This window comes from Onychostruthus taczanowskii, unplaced genomic scaffold (genome assembly GCF_017590055.1).
Source record: "Onychostruthus taczanowskii isolate IOZ18803 unplaced genomic scaffold, ASM1759005v1 scaffold5, whole genome shotgun sequence".
Taxonomy (NCBI): domain Eukaryota; kingdom Metazoa; phylum Chordata; class Aves; order Passeriformes; family Passeridae; genus Onychostruthus; species Onychostruthus taczanowskii.
Window position 1 is genome coordinate 7239516 of NW_024502568.1, and position 19446 is coordinate 7258961.

Sequence of the window (19446 nt, forward strand, 5' to 3'; positions counted from 1 at the left end):
CAATTGAGTCTCACTACAGATTTCAATGGCTGATCTGCTGTACAGAGCAGCTGCTCACCCTATGCTGATTTATGTGAAGTCCTTCCGAATCTCACTGTGTTCATACTGAGGCTAATGAATGTTAAACTATCCTGGTATCTCTGCAGACAGACTTGCACACCTCTTCTTGCATCACTCTGCTTTACACATAGGTCAGAGTACTCAACGTCAGCGTTTTCACTGTGCCACATGGTCATTCATTCAATTACTACCTTGTAAAACCGGGATTGTGACCTGCTCATGCATGTTTGAATTTTGCTTTTGGAGTTGTGACCTGGTCCATCTGACTCTGTCCGTTTCCAGTCCCTTTCTTGTGTTGCTACTGAAATTTACAGTTTTCTAAAAGTCATTTCATCTCTTCCACCTTCCTGCCTGCCAAGATCACCCACTGCTGTGGGCTCATGGGGCTGCCAGTGCACATGCATCCTGCTGCCTGTCCTGGCTGAGAAGGTTGGCGTGGAGGAGTTCACAGGGCTGATTGCTTGTGGCTCCAGGAGGAATTCTGCCCTCCACCACCATGTGCAGATGTGCCACGGGGGCTATGGGCTTCCCTGTCCCTGGGGCATCGTGGGCAGTGGCACTCCGTGCTCTAGGCCAGCTCTTGTCATCACTGTTCTGCTGAGTGCAGACTAGTGGAAAACTTCATAGGTTGCTAATTTGGATTCATCTCTATGGGCATACCCGTGTTTCCTAGACTCAAATGTCCTTATGTATAAGGCTGTAGCTCCTGCTGTGTTTGCTGGCCTAGACAAGAGCAGGAATGCTTGTACTCTATACTTGTACTATAGAGCTGGCTTGGCTCTATAGGGACACTCAGAACCTCACCAGGAGCTCACTGAAGTTGGGAGAAAGACTTCACTGATCTCTGGTTCTGGTCCTAAAGGTGTGCATGGTTGGAGGGAAATGGAGGTCTGATTTAAAAATCTCTGCATAGGAATAAATCCCTGCCTTTGAACAGCATGGTGATTGCACAGCACTTCCACCTTCCCTGGAAATGTCACCATGCTGTGGGTGTTGAGCTGGGATGCTCTAGGCTTGCAAAGCACAGGGATGTTTTATGGAAACACGTAAAGAGGGTAAAGTGTGGTGGTCTGGAAAGGGAGGAAATTTATCTTCTCAGTGTGCTCCACAGGAGGCATAGAAGTGTGACTGACTTCTTTTGTTTCTTCCCTGTTCTTGGAGCAGATCTCAAGACAGCAGTACCAAAATGCCCTGATGGCATCCCGGATGGACAAAACACCTCAGTCCTCGGACAGTGAAAACACTAAAATCGAACTGACTCTTACGGAGCTGCACGATGGTTTGCCAGACGAGACAGCAAACCTGCTGAATGAACAGAACTGTGTGACTCACAACAAGCCCAACCACAGTATGCACAGTGAAGGAGCCATCTAGGAGCTGACTCCCCACAACCCACCCATCCCATCTCCTCAGCAGGACCAGCCCTCGCTCCTTCCTGCCTCCTCCCCGAGTGTGAACACCGTTAGTGTGTGCTTGCAACACTGCTGCATCCAGTGTTCTGAGACCAAAGACTTTTGCGTCCGTTCTGGGAGCAGAAGAGGAAGAAACAGGAAGAAAGGAGCAAAGAGCAAGAGAGACTAAAGACCCAAACGTAATTTGGGAATGGTGAGCCACCCTTGAGAACGATGAGAATTCTTCTTGCAAAGTAGAATTATGTTTATTTTTTATCTGTACTTTTGATCTTTGTTGGGTTTTTCCTTTTCAAACACATATGGGGAAGTTTAAAAGCTCCTCCATTATTTTTTCAAGAGAGATCATGTTTTTAAGAAGTATTTTGCAGAGTTTTAAATTGTTTCTGTCCCTCATGAACCTCAAATGGGCTCTGTCATGGTTTTGTGAATTGGCTCCAATGTCCTTAGACCTCTTCTCACCCCTCTGTGGTCCTTTTTGTTACCCTGTTGAAAAAGTTAGTAACTGGTACTTGTATGTTATTTGTGTCCTAAGAAGGAGCAAGCTTCAAGGAACCTCTGGCTTCAGCCACCTGGAGGACCAAGAGATGAGGATTATTACATTCTTGCAGTTAATTTTCAGGGAAGGAGTGGTTACTTTGGTATTTAATAATGTTTCAAATTTCAGAAGGTTTCTTTGTTAAACAGGCAAAAGCATTGTTACACTTACAGTTTTGTAACCTCCAAAACCTTTGTGTATGTTGAAGATGATACTGGGGGGAAGGAATTAATTAGCAAAACTGCAGTCATGTGAAATGAAAGCCGGGTGTGATATTCCACAGTGAAGTAACTGGGTGATTTTTCATTGATGTTCCTGACAATTGCATGGTGAAGTCACGTGTGCACCCTGAGATGCCAAGTGTTTGAACACTCCCGTGCTGTAGCAGTCTGTGCACAGTTACCTTGGCCAGAGCAGATGGTGCAGCCTTTGCTGAGTATCAGAACATCAGTCCCTGTCCCCCCTGTAATCTCTAATATTAACACAGAAGATGCTGCTACAATTACAGCCAAAGTACATGCTCCAGGTGACAGTAAACCTCTGCCAGTGCAAGGATGGGCACTGCTGAGGAGCCAGAACCATCCTCTCCTCTCCAAGAGCTGACAAAACTTTCTAGACGCGAGTGTATTGCACTTCAGGGATTCAGAGAGGTTCATTTCCAGGCTGTTCCCAGCCACATTCATTCCTTTGAGTGAATTCAGTGCATTTCCTTCTCTCTTGCCCCTTTTAACAGCCATTGTAGGGATTACCAAGGTAGCAGAGCAGAGAGCCTCCCACCCAGCTGCCACCAGTGCAGGGCAACACCTGCCTTGGGCAGCAGAAACCAATTCCACCACCCCAAAAACCTGGATGTTCACTGGGTGCCAGCAAGAGGCACCCTATGGCAGTTGTGCATCACCCATTTCCACAGATGGAGTCTTAAATCCTCAAATGAATAAAAAAAGAAAGTCAACCCCCCAGTCCTCTCCCCTTCCAACCTTCCAATGCTGTCTCAAACAAAATGTGAACATCAGTATCTGGATTGATAAATCAGGCTTTGTGGTTTCTCTGCTTCAAGACCCTGCTATGGCCCCTGGCTATGTAGCATTTCCCTTTCTTTACATGTGGATAATTTCTTTGGGGACATCCAAAGAAGCCCCCAGCCCCAAATGCAACTGCCAGAGCTCTCTGTGCCTGCAGGCCTGCCCAGTCTCTCCTGCTCACGGGCTGGGGAAGGCACTCGCTGCAAGTTCCCGTGGTCCGTCTGTGTGACTGGTGGCTGGAAAGGTGCAATATTCCATTGCAGGATCTCCCCGTGGGAATTGGAGTGTGGTGTCAGAGCCAATTGGGTTTGCCTGTCTCCCTCCTCCTCCTCTCTTTTCCATCTTCACAAAGCAGCCCTAATTTTTGCTGTCCACCCTGATGGGAGCCACCCATGAGGATGAGGTCCCTGCAAGGGGCATAGAAATTGCACAGTATCCAACTTGTGCACCCAGTGAGGAGGAAACAGGCCCTCCAAAGCGTTGCTCTCACATGTAGCTTTTTGACTTTTCCCATCCAAAAGTGTTTCCTTAGCCTCCATCCCACCCTTGCTCTTATGTGCACCAGCACTGCTGAGGGTACACAGCTTGACAGCAGCATGGGCTGGCCTAAGCCTTGTGCCTTCCCAGAGAGCTGCCAATATTGCACCTTTCTCACAGAGCAAAATGTCCAGATGTTACAGCGTTTGTCCTTGGCGAGGGACTCATCTCGCCAGTTATTATCTAGTGTTGCTGAATGTAAAAGTGTGTTGGAAGTGTTTGACATGGTGGTGAACTTGAGATGCAGTATCTGTTTTGTCAAACCTGCCAAAGGAGGGAAGGCTCAAGTCAAGGCAGCTCTCTCCAGGATGAGATTGCTCACTGGATCTGACTTCTGCTTCTTGTGGCAGGTTAAGGATTTGTTCCAATGTCTGTTTCCCTTTTGAAAAAAAAGAAAAAGGCAAAAAAAAGGCGCAAATTTTTCCAACCAAAGCCATGTGATCCCAAAGCAAATACCTCCTGCTTCTGCCCATGCTGCACTGTTCCAAAATTTGCAGGCAATTTTTTGCATGACTGTTTTTCATCATTTGTATAGATCAAATAATGGAAAGTGAAGTAATTTAACTTAATTTCCATAAAAATAGTTGATTATAGATGCGTTTCATATGGGAAATACGTACCTGGCCCAGAGGGGTTAGGAGCTGCTACTACTAATTAGCTTGAAGAACAAAGCATGGTCCTCTCCCTGGAGGGGAAACAAATCCGTCTCCCTGTTCTCAGGGTATTTACAGTTTTGCTGTTTAATGCATGCGAAGGTTCCCAGCCCTCCTGGTGGGAAGCAGCACAGCAGAGGAGCCCCGTGCCCAGCTCGGGATCCCTCTGAGCGCTGGGTTTGCCGATGCCGGGGCTTGGCTCTCCTGACTGCAGAGGAGGTGCCGCGGCATCCGAGCCGTGCCCTTCAGGGGTGTCCTGCCCGAGCAGATCTGCCCCCTCTGCCTCGTGGGGCACTTGGGCGCCGTGCTGCAGTGCCACGAGGACGCAGCAGGGCACCAGCTGGTGGCTTTGGGAATCGTTGGACTTGACCTCAGACCTTGGCCAGGCTTTGACTTGTAGAAAGGATACTGCATCTTCTATGTCAGCTCCTGCTGCTGCCTTTGTTCCCCTCGCCCGTCTGCCTCTGGGTGCAGGCAGCAGGGTGGATGATGGCCTGTTGGCTGGGGGAGGCTGGGAGGGTATCTAGCCATGGTTTCTACTGTCAATACAATTTTGCACAAGAGTTCTTTGAAGTGAGGTTTTCAACACTAATATCTTAAATGCACAACTGTGAATTATATCTTTTACACTCCTGTTGGTTGAATTTCCTTTAAACGAAATGAACCTGAATCTGTTGTAACTATGATTTATTTTTTTAAATTCTGTGTATTGCCAAATCTTTGTAAAGAGTGAAGGAATGTTCTTGCCTTCCAGTGAGAATCTTTCTCCAAATGAGACTCTGGTGATGTGGAGATCATATGAAGCACATTAATTCTGAGAGAAGAGGGGCTCAGCGGGGGGCTTAGCAAACCAGCCTCAGCCACTCTGTGCTACAAGCTCAGACCCTTTGGAGTTTACAAAGTGCTTGTTGTTTTATTCCCAGCTTGTCCACTCCCTGAAATCCCAGTGGAGCTGGAGACTGCTGCCCTGGAGGAGCTCTGGATGGGTTATCCCACTGTGGGATGAGGAATGCTGGCAGGGTGTCCGGGCTGGCAGGTGGGCAGGGGCCCCCAGACTGGTGTGGCAGGAAAAGGTGCATCCCCCATCCAGATGCACCAGGAGAGGAAACTCCACAGGGCAGATCCCTCTGCTCACTACTTCTGCTCCAAACCTGTGTCATGTATAGTTCCCTCTCATGTTCTTTTTGCCCCTGTGAGCTCCTGCTCCAGACTAGGCAGGAATGGGGTGGTGGTTGAGACCTATGCAGGGGCAGCTGGAGCTGGCTGCTGAAGGTGTGCAGTTCTTGGGCCTGTTGGAAGAAGGGTTAGCCACTCACATTGTACCCGCTTTTCTGTTCCTTCTCTCTTCTCCTGAACTCACTTCCTTTTTCCTCACCACTGGGGGCTTTTTTGTTTGTTTTTCTTCTTTTCGTTAAGTGCCTTTTTGTGTGGGGGGAGCTGGCAAGAGTAGGAGTCTCAGGATATGGCCCTTTGCTCTCAGACCTGGAGAAAGCTCAGGGGTAGCAGGGTGAGTTGCCCCGATGGCCCACACCCATCACCCATTGCTGCTTCTCAGCCTTCAGGGTCCAGCTTGGATGAGGATGAGATTTGGCACTGGTGGTGTCAGGCTCTGGTTCAAATCAGCCCAAAGAAAACCAAAGAGGTAGCTTTGTGTGAGGGGCTGCTTGGGCAGCGGTGGTGCTTCCTGTGATCTCTGCAGAGCTCAGCCAAGGGGTGTGGGGGTGCCAATGGCAAAAAGCAGCCTTTTCCTCCTCACGAGCATCCTGTGTAAGTATCCTACATGGTGGAGAACACAGCCACATTCTCCAGGACCCCTTGGAACATGCATCTTCCTTGTGCAGAATTATGTTCTCTATAGAAATCATTCCCACATGAAAGATGTACCGTATTTTATAGAATGTCTAATACACACATCTGTGGTTTTAAATCTAGTATCTGTGTACCAATTGTCAAGTTATCCTATGTCTGGATTACCAGTAGAAAACTGGGGCTGGGAGTGGGGAAGGATGTTGCAGAATACCTCTTGTGATGCTGACTTGAGGCTTTATCCCAAAGGTGCCCACCCAGCATTGAGGGGTCCCTGTGTCCACACTGTGCCCTGTCCCAAGGCAAGAGCCCTGGCTGTGTGTGGTACAGCCCCAGATGTGCTGCCCATCCCACCACCTGGCTCTACACTGGGGCTCTACATAGACCCAAAGAAGTACCTGTTCCCTGGATACTGAGGGTTGGTTTGGCCCAGCGGTGAAATGATGAGCTTAACCAACACAATTGGGCATCTTCCCATGGCACGGATGGGAGAGCAGCCTTCATCTGGCTTAGGCAGCAGGGAGGACAGGCTCTGCACCACAGGCTGGGCTGGGCAGCCACCCTCATCCCTGCGTTTGGTCCGTCAGCTGCAGGTCTCTTGTTGGTGTGATGTCTATGGTGATTCTGGCCTCGCTCCCACAGGTGAGCAGCACAGGGGACCTGGACATCCATGGCTTTGTGCAGAGCCCCCTCAACGATCCTGCTTGGTGTCTTGCTCTTGCCCTGGAGCCTGGCTTCATGCTGGGTTGTGTTCCTCTGGGTCCAGACTCAGGACTGCATCCAGATGAGGAGATGTTGTTGCTGTGGGTCCAAGGCGGTACAGTTGAGCTTTTCCATCTGGTGTGTGCATATTTTCCTGAGCTTCAGGGATGGGAAAGCGTTGCTGGAAGGCTGTTTCCAGTCAGTGGCACGGTACAGGTGACAGATGGAGTTGTTTCATAGGTTGGTAGTACTGAATTCAGTAAAAGTGATGTTTTCTTCTTGTTATCCTGAGGTCAGACTCTATAGCAGTTCTTCACGTTGGAAATACGGTACTCAAAGCTGCTGGTCTTCTGTCTCCAGCTGAAAAACATCATTCTCCCCTCAGGTTTTGCCTTTGGGCTCTGTTTTCCTCTCAACAGGGCTGATCACTAGGATCCTGCAGTGGAGGGTGCCCTGGCTGCTCTTGCTATTTCAGTGCAGATTTCTGGCCAAGGAAGTGCTTGGTGTTTGATCCTCCCCCAGAAGCAGAGGTCTGGCTGGACTCAGAAGTGGCCTCTCATAGTACCAGGCTAGAGGTTTGTCAGCTGTTGTGAGCCTGAAACATGCAAAGGCTGCAGGTGGCTCCAATGCTTCAGGGTTGGATTTGATTTTTTTGTTGTCTTCTCCTCCAGAAAGCAGCATAGCAGTTGGTTGGCAGCAGGATTTGTTGGGGACGAGGGGCTTGTCCCAGCATTCAGTGCTTGGTGCAGCAGTCTAGGATCCCTTCTCAACTGTTTGCTGATCACAGAGCTTTATAACAGAAGGTGGTGTTTTATCCTCTGGGCATCACTGTTGAACCAAATGCTTCCAAATACAAGTGAAAAACTAGTTGGTGTCAGGTGCCTTTAATTGGAAGTGCCAATATGGAATGTGTGTCCCAAAGATCACTGTGGGAGAGTGAGGGGTTCCTGATGAGCTCCTCTTCTCAGAAGTCACAGACTGGCTGGGCCTAGATCAGCTCTAGTGTCATTCCTGCTTTAAAGTCTCAGGTCCAGCAGGCTGGGTTGGGCTGGGCTGGGTGGGCTGGCAGGTTTTCACACAGGGTGTGTGCTCTGTCCTTCTGCATTGTGCTGGCTTGGATTCAGCAGTGTGGCCCCTGTGACGGCTGTGTTCACATCACAGCTGCTCCTCTGCCTCACTCACTGGGCTTTAGCTGAGTGTTCAGGAAGGTGAGAAGGAGGGGCAGCAGTCAGGAATGGGCCATGCTGCAGCCATTCTGTCTTCATTTCTCAAACTGAGGGTAGGAGATGCTGCTCAAGGGACTCTGCCTTCCTCGGAAATCACATGGAATTTGGAGAGTTGACTCCTACCAGGACCCCAGCAGCGGTGCTGTGGTGCCATTTCATCCATGTTCTCCTGAGCACAAGGGTGGCTTAGCAGTAGTTCAGAGTCAGGCCCTGCTGAGGGACCTCAGAGCTCTTGGCATTTTTTTTCTCCAGCAAAGCCAGCCATGACACCTGAATCACTGAGCAGGTGCCTGGATGCCAAACACAGTGAGTCTGAAACCCCAAATACTTGAGACGTGTTCCTGGAAGCCATGAGCAGCTGGTGCTCAGCAGCCAGAGGTCTCACACCAAACCTTTCTCCTCCCTGGCTGCCCGAGCCCTGTCCTGCCTGCTGCTGGCTCGGCCTTGGTCCCCCCATTCCTGAGCATGGTGGCTCTCCCTTTGCAGTGCATTTTCATGGCTGTCTGATCCCACTCCAGCCAGCTCTTCCCTGTGTCTTATTTGCCATCGTATGTGGTCTTTGCAAATTGTATCATATTGTACATGACTTCGGGTTTCCAGAGTTGTAGTATTCTGACTACAGTATTTCTGTGTGTGTACATAAACCTGAATAAGCACAACTGAAATCCTGAATGAAGTGTATACGTTTCATATACTGATTGTCATACAAATTAATTTTATAATTATTCCAATTTTGTTGTAGATTTCCAATCTTTCCTATTTATTTTGTACCAGATTTATTTGTATATTTTGTGATTTTGTTTTAAAGCATTTTGTTTATTTCTATTCTTTTTAGATAAATGATGATTTTTTTTTTTCTGTTGAACATTCCAGTTTATGCATTTTTCCCTCCTCTATGTTCTCCCCTCATTTCCAAGGGACAGATTTTGGCATGTGGGTGGCGGGGCTGATGTCTGTGATCCTGTACCCAGATCTCTCCTACTGGCACATTTAACAGTCTTTAATCTCCACTTCAGCTGCCAAGAGCTGCAGAGAGGTTGGATCTTGTTCCTTTAGAGGCAGGTGTTGCTCTTCACTTTGGTGGGTCTGGGCCTCAAGACCAGAGGACTTTACCTCTGCAAGTCCTCAAGCTGGGGAGGGCTGTGCTGGTGGCTCTGCTGATCAGGGGCTGGCTGGGAAGCTGGTGGCAATGGCAAGCAGCTGACTTTTTGAAGTTCCCTCAAGGGTGAGGGTCTTTTTCTTTCAGTAATAAAAACCCCTTATTTACAACCAGCTCTCCGTAGGTCATGTTTGTCTCTGGGCGCAGATGCCGTCTGTCTGTCTGTCTGTCTGCCTGCAGCACCGTGTTCCTGCCCTCGGGCTGTGCCCGGGGGTCTCCACTGAGGGATGTGGCTGGGGATGACGGTGGCTCCGTGGGACAGGAGAAGTTTGGTGGAGTGAGTCGGTCCATCCCCCTGCACTTGGGTGCTGCCGCCTTCTCCCCTCACGCCGGGGTTTTGGCAGTGGAGCTGTGTGGGGCCTGCAGCAACAGAGACATTTCTGGGCAGGAGGGCGAGCCTGTGCTTAGTCCCTTGCCCACCTTCACTTCCAGCTCACACTGTGGAGGAACAGCCCCTATGCTGTGTGTCAGATAGAGCCCTGCCATGTGCCCTTATTGTGCTTCTGCCATCCTGGCCCCTCTCCTCTTCACAGCTGTTCCACCCAGCTGCTCTCCCTGCCCCCCAGCTTTTGTCATGCTCAGCTCTCGAACTGCCAGACCCAGGGTCAGCAAGATGGGCAGCAGCTGCTGAAACCTTGTGGGGATTTTTGCTGCACCCAGTGCAGCCTCTGTCCCTGCTTCTGTGCTGCAGGATGGCCCCATCCCTCTGGACCTCGCTCCCCCATGATGTATCGGCAGGACAGAGAGTGGCAGGTCCTTGAGGACTCCCGCTCCCCTGTGTGTGCCTGTGCCTGGCAGCTGCTGGAGGGAGGTGGGGTGTTACAAGCACGATGGAAGCAGAATTAATGTGGAGGCCGGCTTCAGGGCTGGCTCTGGTGGTAATGAGCAGCAGGAAGGAGGAGCAGGATAGAGAGAGCCCAGGACTTCTGGAAGGGAAGGGTGTAAGAGGCCAGGTCCCTTCAGGGAGGTGGCATGGGCTTTGGCTGCTGGGTCCAGGCCGTTGTGGCAGCAGGGCAGGAACAGCACAAAGCTGTGCCCAGGGCTCTGTCTCCTCAGGGCTCCAGAAGTACCTCCTGCCATGGCCAGGCTCTGCAGCCTAGTGGCCCACAGGGCTGATCTGGAGGAAAAGCACCCTTGTGCAGGGACAGGGTGGACCAGTGGCTCTGCGGTTACAGAATTTCTTTATCCATGTTTGTCATGCTGGAGCTTCAGGCCGGAGGTTGGAATGGCTGCCGCTCAGGGACTGGCACAGGGCTCTGCACCCTCCATCATGGTCAGGCGTATCCTGATACAGAGTGCAGCTGGGCCTTGCTCTGCTGAGTGAGGAGGTGGCACAAAGGAGGAGGAGCTGGGAGCAGCTCATGACTGGGACCTGGTCAGAAGTGACAGTGCCCAACACACGATGTCTGAGGGCTGTGGCGAAGCGCAGTGAGCCTTGGGTTCCTGTCTCTGGCAGGGAGACAGGAGCCCTCTGGTAGAGTTTGGTTTGTGCAGCCCCTGTGAGCCCCCTCTGGCTCTGCAGAGCGAGGGAGGTGGATGTGAGGTGCTGGGGAAAGTGGGAGAAACCAGAAATGGGGTCAGTGAGAGCTCGGGACAGGGGCTGAGGCCTGTTCCCACCATGCTCGCCTTGCTTCCACCAGGCTTTTGCTGCAGGAGACAATCCTGCTGGTGGGCAAAAACAAAGCCTGTCTGTCCCTGGGCTGGGGGACAGGTTGCAGAGAGAGCAGCAGGAGCTTTCCCTGAGGCTCTGCAGAGTGATTGGAGACACAGGTGCTGCCAGGCCACCAGCTCCTGATCAGCTGGTGCAGATCAGCCATGGGCAGCTGCCTGAGGGAGGTGTGGGCTGGAAACTTGGGCTGTGACCGTGTCCCCAGTGCCAGCCAGGGCAAGAAGCTTCACCCTGGCTCTTGGTCCATGCTTACCACAACTTCATGGTGGAGCCAGCACAGGATAGGTAGGATGGTACAAGGCCAGGCAGTGCCTATGCATCTGTCAGGCTTTGCCTGGCATTTTCCCACCATGAAGTGAGGGGTCAAATACTTTCCATTGCTCCAGCCTTGAAGACTCTTCTCCCCATCTCAGTCAGAAATAGCCCTGGGCTGGGAGTGAGCTATTTGTGGTGACTGATTGGGAAGGAGGAATGCATGGAGCTCCCCAGACCTCCCTTTCTGCAGCCACATGCCTCCCCCAGCTGCTGAGCTAAAGCTTAAAAAATTCAAGTAGCTATACTTGGAGAAACAAAGTTTAAACATAGCAGAGCCCAGCATGGCCTTAGGTGAAAGGGCTCGGGATCAGCTCCCTGGAACCCTTCCTGCAGCCAGCCTCACTGTGGGTAGATGTTAGCTCCTCTCCAGACCCCAAAACAGGTCAGGGACCCAGAGCTCTGGAGTTTTCAGCGATCCCTTAGGTGTCAGGTGTTGAGTGTTGGCCACCAGCTGTTGCCATTCAGTATTGCTTTTCTGTCTGGCACTTCGGGCCCTGGTACTGAATATCCTTCTGTGGTGGTGCTGATGGGGGAACCCCCTGAGATCTGGTTTGGTTGGCATGAGTAGTTGGTTTGCAGGGGAGGGTTGAGCTCAGCAGTGCTCAAGGCTGCCTGTCTTAGCCTTGTGTGGCTGTGTGGCAGCACTGGCTTTCACTGGCTATTCTTGTCTATTTAAGCAGGTTTGCAGCTCCAGGTGAGCACAGCCTGTGCTGTGCCCTGCTGCCACCCTGGCCATGTGTCTTGCAGGGACAGAGGGGCAGGAAGTGGTCCTTGGTAATGTCTGTGGGAAACAGCCCTAGCAAGACAAGGTTGGAGGGAGTGGCAGTGTAGGGATGTTCCCCTTCCCATGAAAAAGCCCCTCCTCACTCTGTGTCCAAGATAAAATGTTTCTCTGCCCTCTCCATTCTTTCCTGGCTGATGCAAATGGTGGTAACAGAGCCTCACCATTGCTTCCTGGGGCAATGTGAGGACGAGGTGCGCCCTTACAACAAGATCCACTGCCACTGCTCCTCAGTGCTTCACACAACTGATTCCCAAAGATGCTCTCACTGTTCCCCAGTCACCCACCCTGCTGGCACCCCACAGACCAGTCCCATCTCTTCCCACCAACTCCAGCACAGCTCTCATCATCTCAGCAACACCCCACAAAGCACAAAGCACACCACTAAGCATTTCTTAGAAACATCATTTATTGACTTGAACAACTGCCACTAGAGCAGCATTTTCCTGCTCAGATGTTGGTGTTGTGGTTTTTCTTCTTTTATTTTCTACTAAGGTACTTTAAAATGAAAAAAATTAAATGAGTTTATGGTACTGAAACAACAGTCAAATGCATTACAAGAGGGCCCTCGTTGTAATCCCTTTGCAGCGAACGGCAGAGGCTGGAGTAAGGGAGGCTGCACCCGACTCAGAGGAAAACCACAGGGCACTGCTGCCCAGCTGTGTGCCAGCTCCGTGCCTTCCCTGGCTGGCTTTCAGGCACAAGGACTACCTGCCCATCCCTGGGACACCTCGGTCCCCACACAGCAGCAGTCACCCTCCTTGGCCAGAGGCAGCCTTGCCCACCACGGCTGGCAATGAGGCTGCGCTTGCTCCGCACCAGACCAAAGACCAGGGCAGCTGCTGGACGGCCGGGAGCTTCCCGCCTCCCACCGTGGGGCTGGCCCTGTGGCATGTGCTGTCTCCTAGTTTAGGGCAGGCCCATGTGGCCTGCAGCCCCTGGCACAACAGGCCCTTTCATTCCAGATGGTGGCTGGGGTTGATTTTGGGATGCTTCACTTGAGAGGACAGAAAGGTCAGGAGGAACAGAGAGTGACTAATGTAATGCTAAAGCAGCAGTTTCAAGCTCCTGGGTTAATATTTACTGCTGAAACTGGAGGAGTTGAGAAGAGAGTGTGCAGCTCAGCTGTTTAAGAAATGCCCTGGAAATTATGCAATGGCGAGAGAGCTCGGAGACACTGGGAGAGGGTGACAAGCAGCTACAAGGTGAAATGTGTATGGCAGCAAATGTGCAAGAGCTGGAATCTCACTGCCATCCATGATGGCTGGAGGAGTCAAACCACTTACACAGAGAAACTCACACCAACAGAAGGTAACTTAGTGCTGGAAGGCACAGCAACACCCTGGCTAACATGGGGAGGGGAGATTATGGAACCCAGGAGCAGAGGGTTAAGGGCAGCAACCTAACGGGCAGCAGGATTTGGATCATTTTGTCTCCTGCAGGGCCCAGCACATCCCTTCTGTCTCCACAGAGAATGTAACAAATGCCAAAAACCGTTCACAGGACACTGTTCAAATGAAAACCAAATGAAACACATCATGGGAAATGGAGAAACATGCAGCATCCCAAAACGTAATGGGAGTAGCATGACAGCACAGGCGGGCAGTCCAATCTGAATGCACCACCCAGCTAGAATCCATCAGCTTTTTGAACCGTCTGCAAAACTGAAAACAAGGGTCTCCTCCTAATTAGTGTTAATTTGTTAGAAGTTTCCAAATACTTTCAAAATGTGCCTTTGCAAGAATCACACCCCCCAACCCATCACCCCAAGGGCCCCAACAACAGAATCCATTCCTGATCACTGCGAGAGTCATGGTTTTTCTTCAGAAATACTTGGTTTCTTCCTTCTTATTCCTCTTCCTCCTCTTCTTCCTCCTCTTCCTCTTCCTCATCATCATCTTCATCGTGGCAATGTGTGATTTCCTGAGGTGCCTGGGGGAAGAGGTTGGGCGGTTTGATCTCACTGATGGAACGGGTCAGTTGGTGCCGCTTGTAGTCGGAATCTTTGAAATCCACCGAGGTGCGATTGCGTGTGGCCATCGGCGACTCCTTCTCATTGATGTCGACGTGCGTGTGCTCTACTGTGGACTCGTGTGGCATCTGCACATGGAACAGAGAGAGGAGGTGACAAGGGGTGTCCCAGCCCCGCGCTGCCTCCCTGAGACACATGGAGAGCGAACCCCAGAATGCGACCCTTTGGTCTACAGTCTATCCACTGCCACCAAACCCTCCAAGGTGCTGTTGTGTCCTGTGGAAGTGATAATGGACACAAGCATGGGCACCTTTGGGACCCCTGCCCACCTCCCTGGGATTGGAACTCACCAGAACGTGGGCAGCTCTGAAGAGGTAGCTGAAGGGGTAGTAGAGGAGGTTGATGAAGGAGGCTGCATAGAGGTCGGCGTAGCGCATCACCTGGCTGGCAAAGAGCGTCTGCCGAGAGCCGCTGCGGAAGAGGCTCCCCATCATCCCGTAGCACATATCCATGTCGTGGGTCACTTTCTGTGAGGAAAGGACAGGTGAGATCCTGGGCCAGGCAGGCAGTACCTCAGAGCTACAACACTGAGGCTGAGTGCCCTGAGGGCTGGGGGCTACGTGAGACTGCAAGGATCTCCAGCAAGGCTTTCTGTGCTTGTATCCCGTGGCATCAGGGCACAGCTGAGCCCCAGGTAACAGAAGGGAAGGTGGCAGCAGGCTCAGGGCCAGCACTGCCCTAGGCTGTGCTGAACCAGAGGCTACAGCCCCTCTGAGCCTGTGTCTGCCACTGCCACGTGCTGCAGCAGTGAGCACCCTCAGCCAGTGCTGCTTGTAGGCGTGAGGAAAGGGACCCTATTCCAGACCAGGCTGCCTTTCAGGAGAGCCAGTGACACCAGTGAACTGAGACAAAGTGGCTTTGCCAAGCCTGCTGTGCCCACCCAAAGGCAGAGCAAAGCATTTCAGGACTGAGCAGTGGGGTTGGGTTGTTCAGCCCTTTGGGATCCAGAAGGATGAAAAGGGATTTTGATGATTGGTACCTTAATGCGTCTCTGGATGGAGCTGATGTCGGGGCGTTCATTGCTGCTACTGTCCAGATGCCTAGTTACAGGCGAGAAGGTAAATACATGGTGTGAAAAGTCTTTCAGAACCAGATGCTGTGGGATGGGGCTCGGGGGAGGGAGGCTGGTCTGGAGGGGAAGGTTGGTCTCATGGGCAGAGCCCAGGCCTGAGTCAAGGCGCCGGCAGCAGTGCCGCTAACCCAACCCCAAGGTTTTGTCATTGCTGCTCATTAGATGGGAGAGGCAGCAGGAAAGTTGTCACTGTTCGAACACTCACTTGTACAGCTCGGCCAAGAAAATGTCCAGACTCTGCAGCTCTTCAAAAAGGGCTGGAAAATCCAGAAAAGAAAGGGGAAAAGGGTAAGTTTAAACTGTTGAAATGGAAAGTGCTGAAAGTGAATCCAGTCCCCTGCCCATTCCCTTTGCATGGTGGCAGAGGGACACTGGAGCAGGGACACTGGAGACATCTCATGGCCTCTGGGCAAGGAGCGGGGTCAATCATTCTGTGCCATGGGTAGAACTTTGGGCTTGGTTTCTGGTTGGCCCTTTTGTTTTCGAGGCTGAACCTTTGCAGCTCTCACCAAAGCCTTCCAACCAACCATGGGGCAATTTGTGTAACCCCCAGCCCTATTTACACACCAAAGGGCAAACCTGGGAGAAAAGCAGGAGTGCTGGAGGATAGGAAACACATAGCACTTTGGCAGCAGAGCAGCAGAGGGAGTGGGAGGAACGAGAAGGAAGCAGCTGGTGAACAGGGACTCCCTGCAGATGGGAGAGCAGTCAGGGCTCAGGCATTACAGGGAGAATAACCCAGGCCTTGTCAGATATTTTTTAACACAGAAGCCATGGCTCCATATGTGAAGAGGGAGAGGATGTTCTGGGGTTATTGATGAGGAACAACTCAACCCCACCCAGCTGCAACTTCTCTCGTGGCCAAGGCAGCATTTGGCTGATTACACACAATAGCCTGGGAAAGAGCACAGGAAAGCCCTGGGACCCCAAGGCCAGCCCACAGAGAGGCACCCCAGCTCCTGCCACCAGCATCCAGACCCAGTGAAAAGGGCCAAAAGGAGAAGTGGCAAGCCAGGGTGATCTCTCCCCTGCACCCCTAAGCCCTGGCGATCTCAGGGGTGCAGCATCAGACAAGCAAGAGCAAAGCCTGGCCAGGGGCTTGCCCGGCTCCTGACCGCTTTTGTCTGTCCAGACGTGCAGCTCCTGCGCCAGCTCAGGGATCACCAGGAAGGTCCGCCAGCCCTGGCGTTTCTTGGATTTGAGGATGTCTCCAAAGATATGGTCGCCGATGTACAAGATATCCTTCCCTTTGGCCCCCAGCAGGTCACAGACTGTGTCCGAAGAGCCTGAGAGAAGAACGGCATGGCTCAGAACAGTGAGCCAAAACAGCTCCTTGGCCATGGCTGCGCTGGACACTGCTCACCTGCCTGGGAGTTCACCCAGGAGCAGCTTTGCCTATGCACACCCCTACATGAACGGCAGCAAGAGAGGCCATGCTGCCTGCCCTGCCATGTGAGAGTAATGGAGCCCCGGGTGTCACAGACAGTTCTGTATCCACCCACTGCCCTTCCCTGGCTTGGCAGAACCTTCCAAGCGTGTTCACACTGGTGGCAGCACCTTGAAATACAGCTGGGGACACAGCACTGGGCCAGCTGCAGCCACCCCTCCACCACAAGCCCTGCAGGCATTTCCCAGACCCTCCCTGGCAAGGAAGAAAAGGACATTTGAGGAGGAACAGGTCCATCTGTCCTGCACTGTGCAGCTTTGATCACGGAGAGCTTCTGGTGCAGTGTGCAGAGGGCACAAACAATGCACTTTGGGAAGCACAGCCTTGCCTGGCACAAGTCCTCTCACAGCTGGAGTGCCTGAAGGCCACATCAGAGCCACTCCACACAAAAAGAAGGGCTCCTGCCTCACCTCCCGAGTACACAATGCCGTGCTGCAGCGGGCCAGTGTAAGTACCAATCTTCAGCTTCCCGGTCACCTGTGGAAGGAGATGCTGTGTTAGTGCTGAACAGCTGATGGTCTGATCTTTTCTATATTGATACATCACTCTTTGTCTGTCTGTCTCACTCCCAAGCAGCCCAGAGGTGGCTTTCCTACTGTCACCTGCAGTATTTTAGGGAAGCCAGCAGAGCCTTGAGGTGATGGGGTTGCTCAGGAATCACTAAGCGGAGACTCCAGCCCACAACCTCTAGGGCAGGTCCTGTTCAAACACTGCATTGCCCATTGTCACTGGGAGATGCCACGCAGGAGGTGCAAGAGCCCTTCCAGCCATGGAGGTACCCTCCACTGAGCACTCACCGTGTCCACCTGCCGCAATACAGTGCCTTCCCCAAAGAAGAGGGGTTTTCGTGCATCCACCAGGATCAGGTCGAAGTAGGACTGCCATGGCCGATGGGCACTCCCAGGCTACAAAGGCAAAAACAAACCCCAGAATCAGAAACAACACACATAACCACACAGAGTTTAACTGGAGTGTCACTGTCCATAGCCATAACCTTGTGACATTGCTGGTCCATCAAAATCCCTTAGCTCAAACCTCCCGTGGGACAATGCTGAGTTGCCAGCACCATCTCTTAAAGCATTCCCCTTTTGCCACAAGTCCATCCCATCCCAGTCCTAGCAGTGGAGGCTGAGGCCATGGTGTGGGACAGGAGAACAGCACTGAACATCCCTGTCAGGGCACAGCTGCCACGTAAAAAGATGCTGTAAATGACACCCTGCCACTGTTCCTGAAGGTGACATCCCGTGCAGATCCAGACACATGCAACTCCACAGCTTCAGCTTACAAGGCCATGCTGGTGCATCTGCCAAGAGTGGGAAAATGCCTGGATTCTATTCCACAGAGCACAGCTTTCAAAACAGCCCTGCCCAAAGGATATGGAGCCCTTTCTGCTCCATGTTTCTGCACTTGGTGAGATCAAGACCACAGCAAGGGGCTTCTTCAGCTATCAGTTGTGGTGAGTGTGCTCTCAAAATTTCCCTCTTGGCTGCCTTCTGCTTTTAAAGCAGTGTGAGAACACATCTTTTGAACATGAGATAGCCTCTCGCTGGGAGGCTGAAAGAGCAGTATAAATTTGTGTCATAAACTTTTCTCCAAAAGTTGCCGGGCTGAGTCTTGGCCTCAGGGAAAAAAAAAAAAAAAAAAAAAAAAAAAAAAAAAAAAAAAAAAAAAAAAGAAAAAGCACAACTAAAACTTCTGGAGTTAAGATAATTAATGCAAAATCAGCCATAAATGTTTCTGCTGTTTTGTAAAATTATCTCCTTCCCATCATGGCTTTTTTGAACAACATCTAAATCATTGTGCATGATTTCTAAGAAATCTGTCTACAAAATGCCACAGCTGAAACGTTTTATCACTGAAATAATGTTATCATTAACACAGATTATCATTTGAGACTGGATGATGCCCCTTTTCTCTTTGTTATATTGTATTTGCTTTGATCCCATTCAAACAGGACACACACCAGCAAGTGCATTTTAACCAGATTAAAGCAACTAATCCCATGCAGCCAATGAAGCAGGATTAAAATGCTTTCCAGCTACACAGATAATTAGACACATCAGTGTCTACTGCAACTGCAGAATTCACATACCTTTGGTCCGTGTGGAAAGTCAAACAAGTAAGTCATAATTTTCTAAAAGAGAGAAAGAAAGCCTTAAAAGATGTACTTTTAGACATGCATTTGTGTAGTTTATAGAAGCATGCTTTTCTGACTTTATCTTTTCTGATTACATAACTTTAGAATTTACACTGAAGTCAGCATAAGATTTGGAGACAAAATGTATGGAAGAGGACAATGACAGGAATCAAACCAGTAGTTTTTATAATCAAATAACACAGTTACCTCAGAAAACTGCACACTGCTTAAGGCATATCTTGCAATGCTTTAAAATGGCATATAAATCTTTAGATTAGCAGCATTGCAATATCCTGCCATCCACCTGGAGTTGGAAATAACCGTGTTTATTTCTCAGCTTAGCAGACAGACCTTTCTGGGTCTCAGACCTCTCCAGGACCTTGGTTTGGTGACCGTCTGTACTCAGACTATCTATCTCACTTGAAAGGGAAAGTCTGCATTTTAAAGGATGCTAAAATCCAAGACTGAGTATCGCTTTCCTTTACAGCCTTTTACTTGCTGAGGAACTGAGTGAAGCACAGAGGGACTTAAACCAGGCCTGTACTAGCTCAGCATCAGAACCAGGATGGCAAAAGGTGACTCAAGGCTTCATCTGCATCCCCCACTAACCCATCCTACACGTAGATTAGAAAGCACACGATTCTCCACCAGAAGACGTCCCATCAAAACCCATCCAAATGACTGGCTGGCTTGTGCTTATTCCATGATATACCAACCCAACAATTCAAGCAGCACTTACGTCTGTGTATTTATAGTCGCTGTTTGTGACCAGAAACACCTTCCCCACTTCATTCATGCGGCTGAGCAGCAGTGGCAGCTTGCCCTGGAAGCCAAGGGGAACATCCCAGTCACACACAAAAGTTACATACATGCATCATGGG

The 19446-nt window shown here is 50.9% G+C and overlaps 2 protein-coding genes across 5 annotated transcripts in view; one reads left to right on the forward strand and one right to left on the reverse strand.

Moving 5' to 3' along the window:
• Window positions 1–9206, forward strand: part of CNNM2 (cyclin and CBS domain divalent metal cation transport mediator 2) — a 117600-nt gene extending 108394 nt beyond the window's left edge. The window contains 1 exon segment of the mRNA XM_041415428.1: window positions 1225–9206. Within this exon segment, the coding sequence (XP_041271362.1) occupies window positions 1225–1434 (210 nt within the window). The 3' untranslated portion in view covers window positions 1435–9206.
• Window positions 9207–12268: 3062 nt separating this feature from the next.
• The window catches only part of NT5C2 (5'-nucleotidase, cytosolic II), a 53144-nt gene continuing 45966 nt past the window's right edge, over window positions 12269–19446 (reverse strand). For all 4 annotated transcript variants that reach the window (XM_041415296.1, XM_041415297.1, XM_041415295.1 and 1 more), the window contains 9 exons: window positions 19305–19388; window positions 18521–18562; window positions 17226–17333; window positions 16839–16905; window positions 16097–16267; window positions 15187–15238; window positions 14889–14949; window positions 14200–14376; window positions 12269–13977 (listed from right to left, as the gene is read on the reverse strand). In XM_041415296.1, the coding sequence (XP_041271230.1) occupies window positions 13726–13977; window positions 14200–14376; window positions 14889–14949; window positions 15187–15238; window positions 16097–16267; window positions 16839–16905; window positions 17226–17333; window positions 18521–18562; window positions 19305–19388 (1014 nt within the window). In that variant the 3' untranslated portion in view covers window positions 12269–13725. The remainder of the gene's footprint in view (window positions 13978–14199; window positions 14377–14888; window positions 14950–15186; window positions 15239–16096; window positions 16268–16838; window positions 16906–17225; window positions 17334–18520; window positions 18563–19304; window positions 19389–19446) is intronic.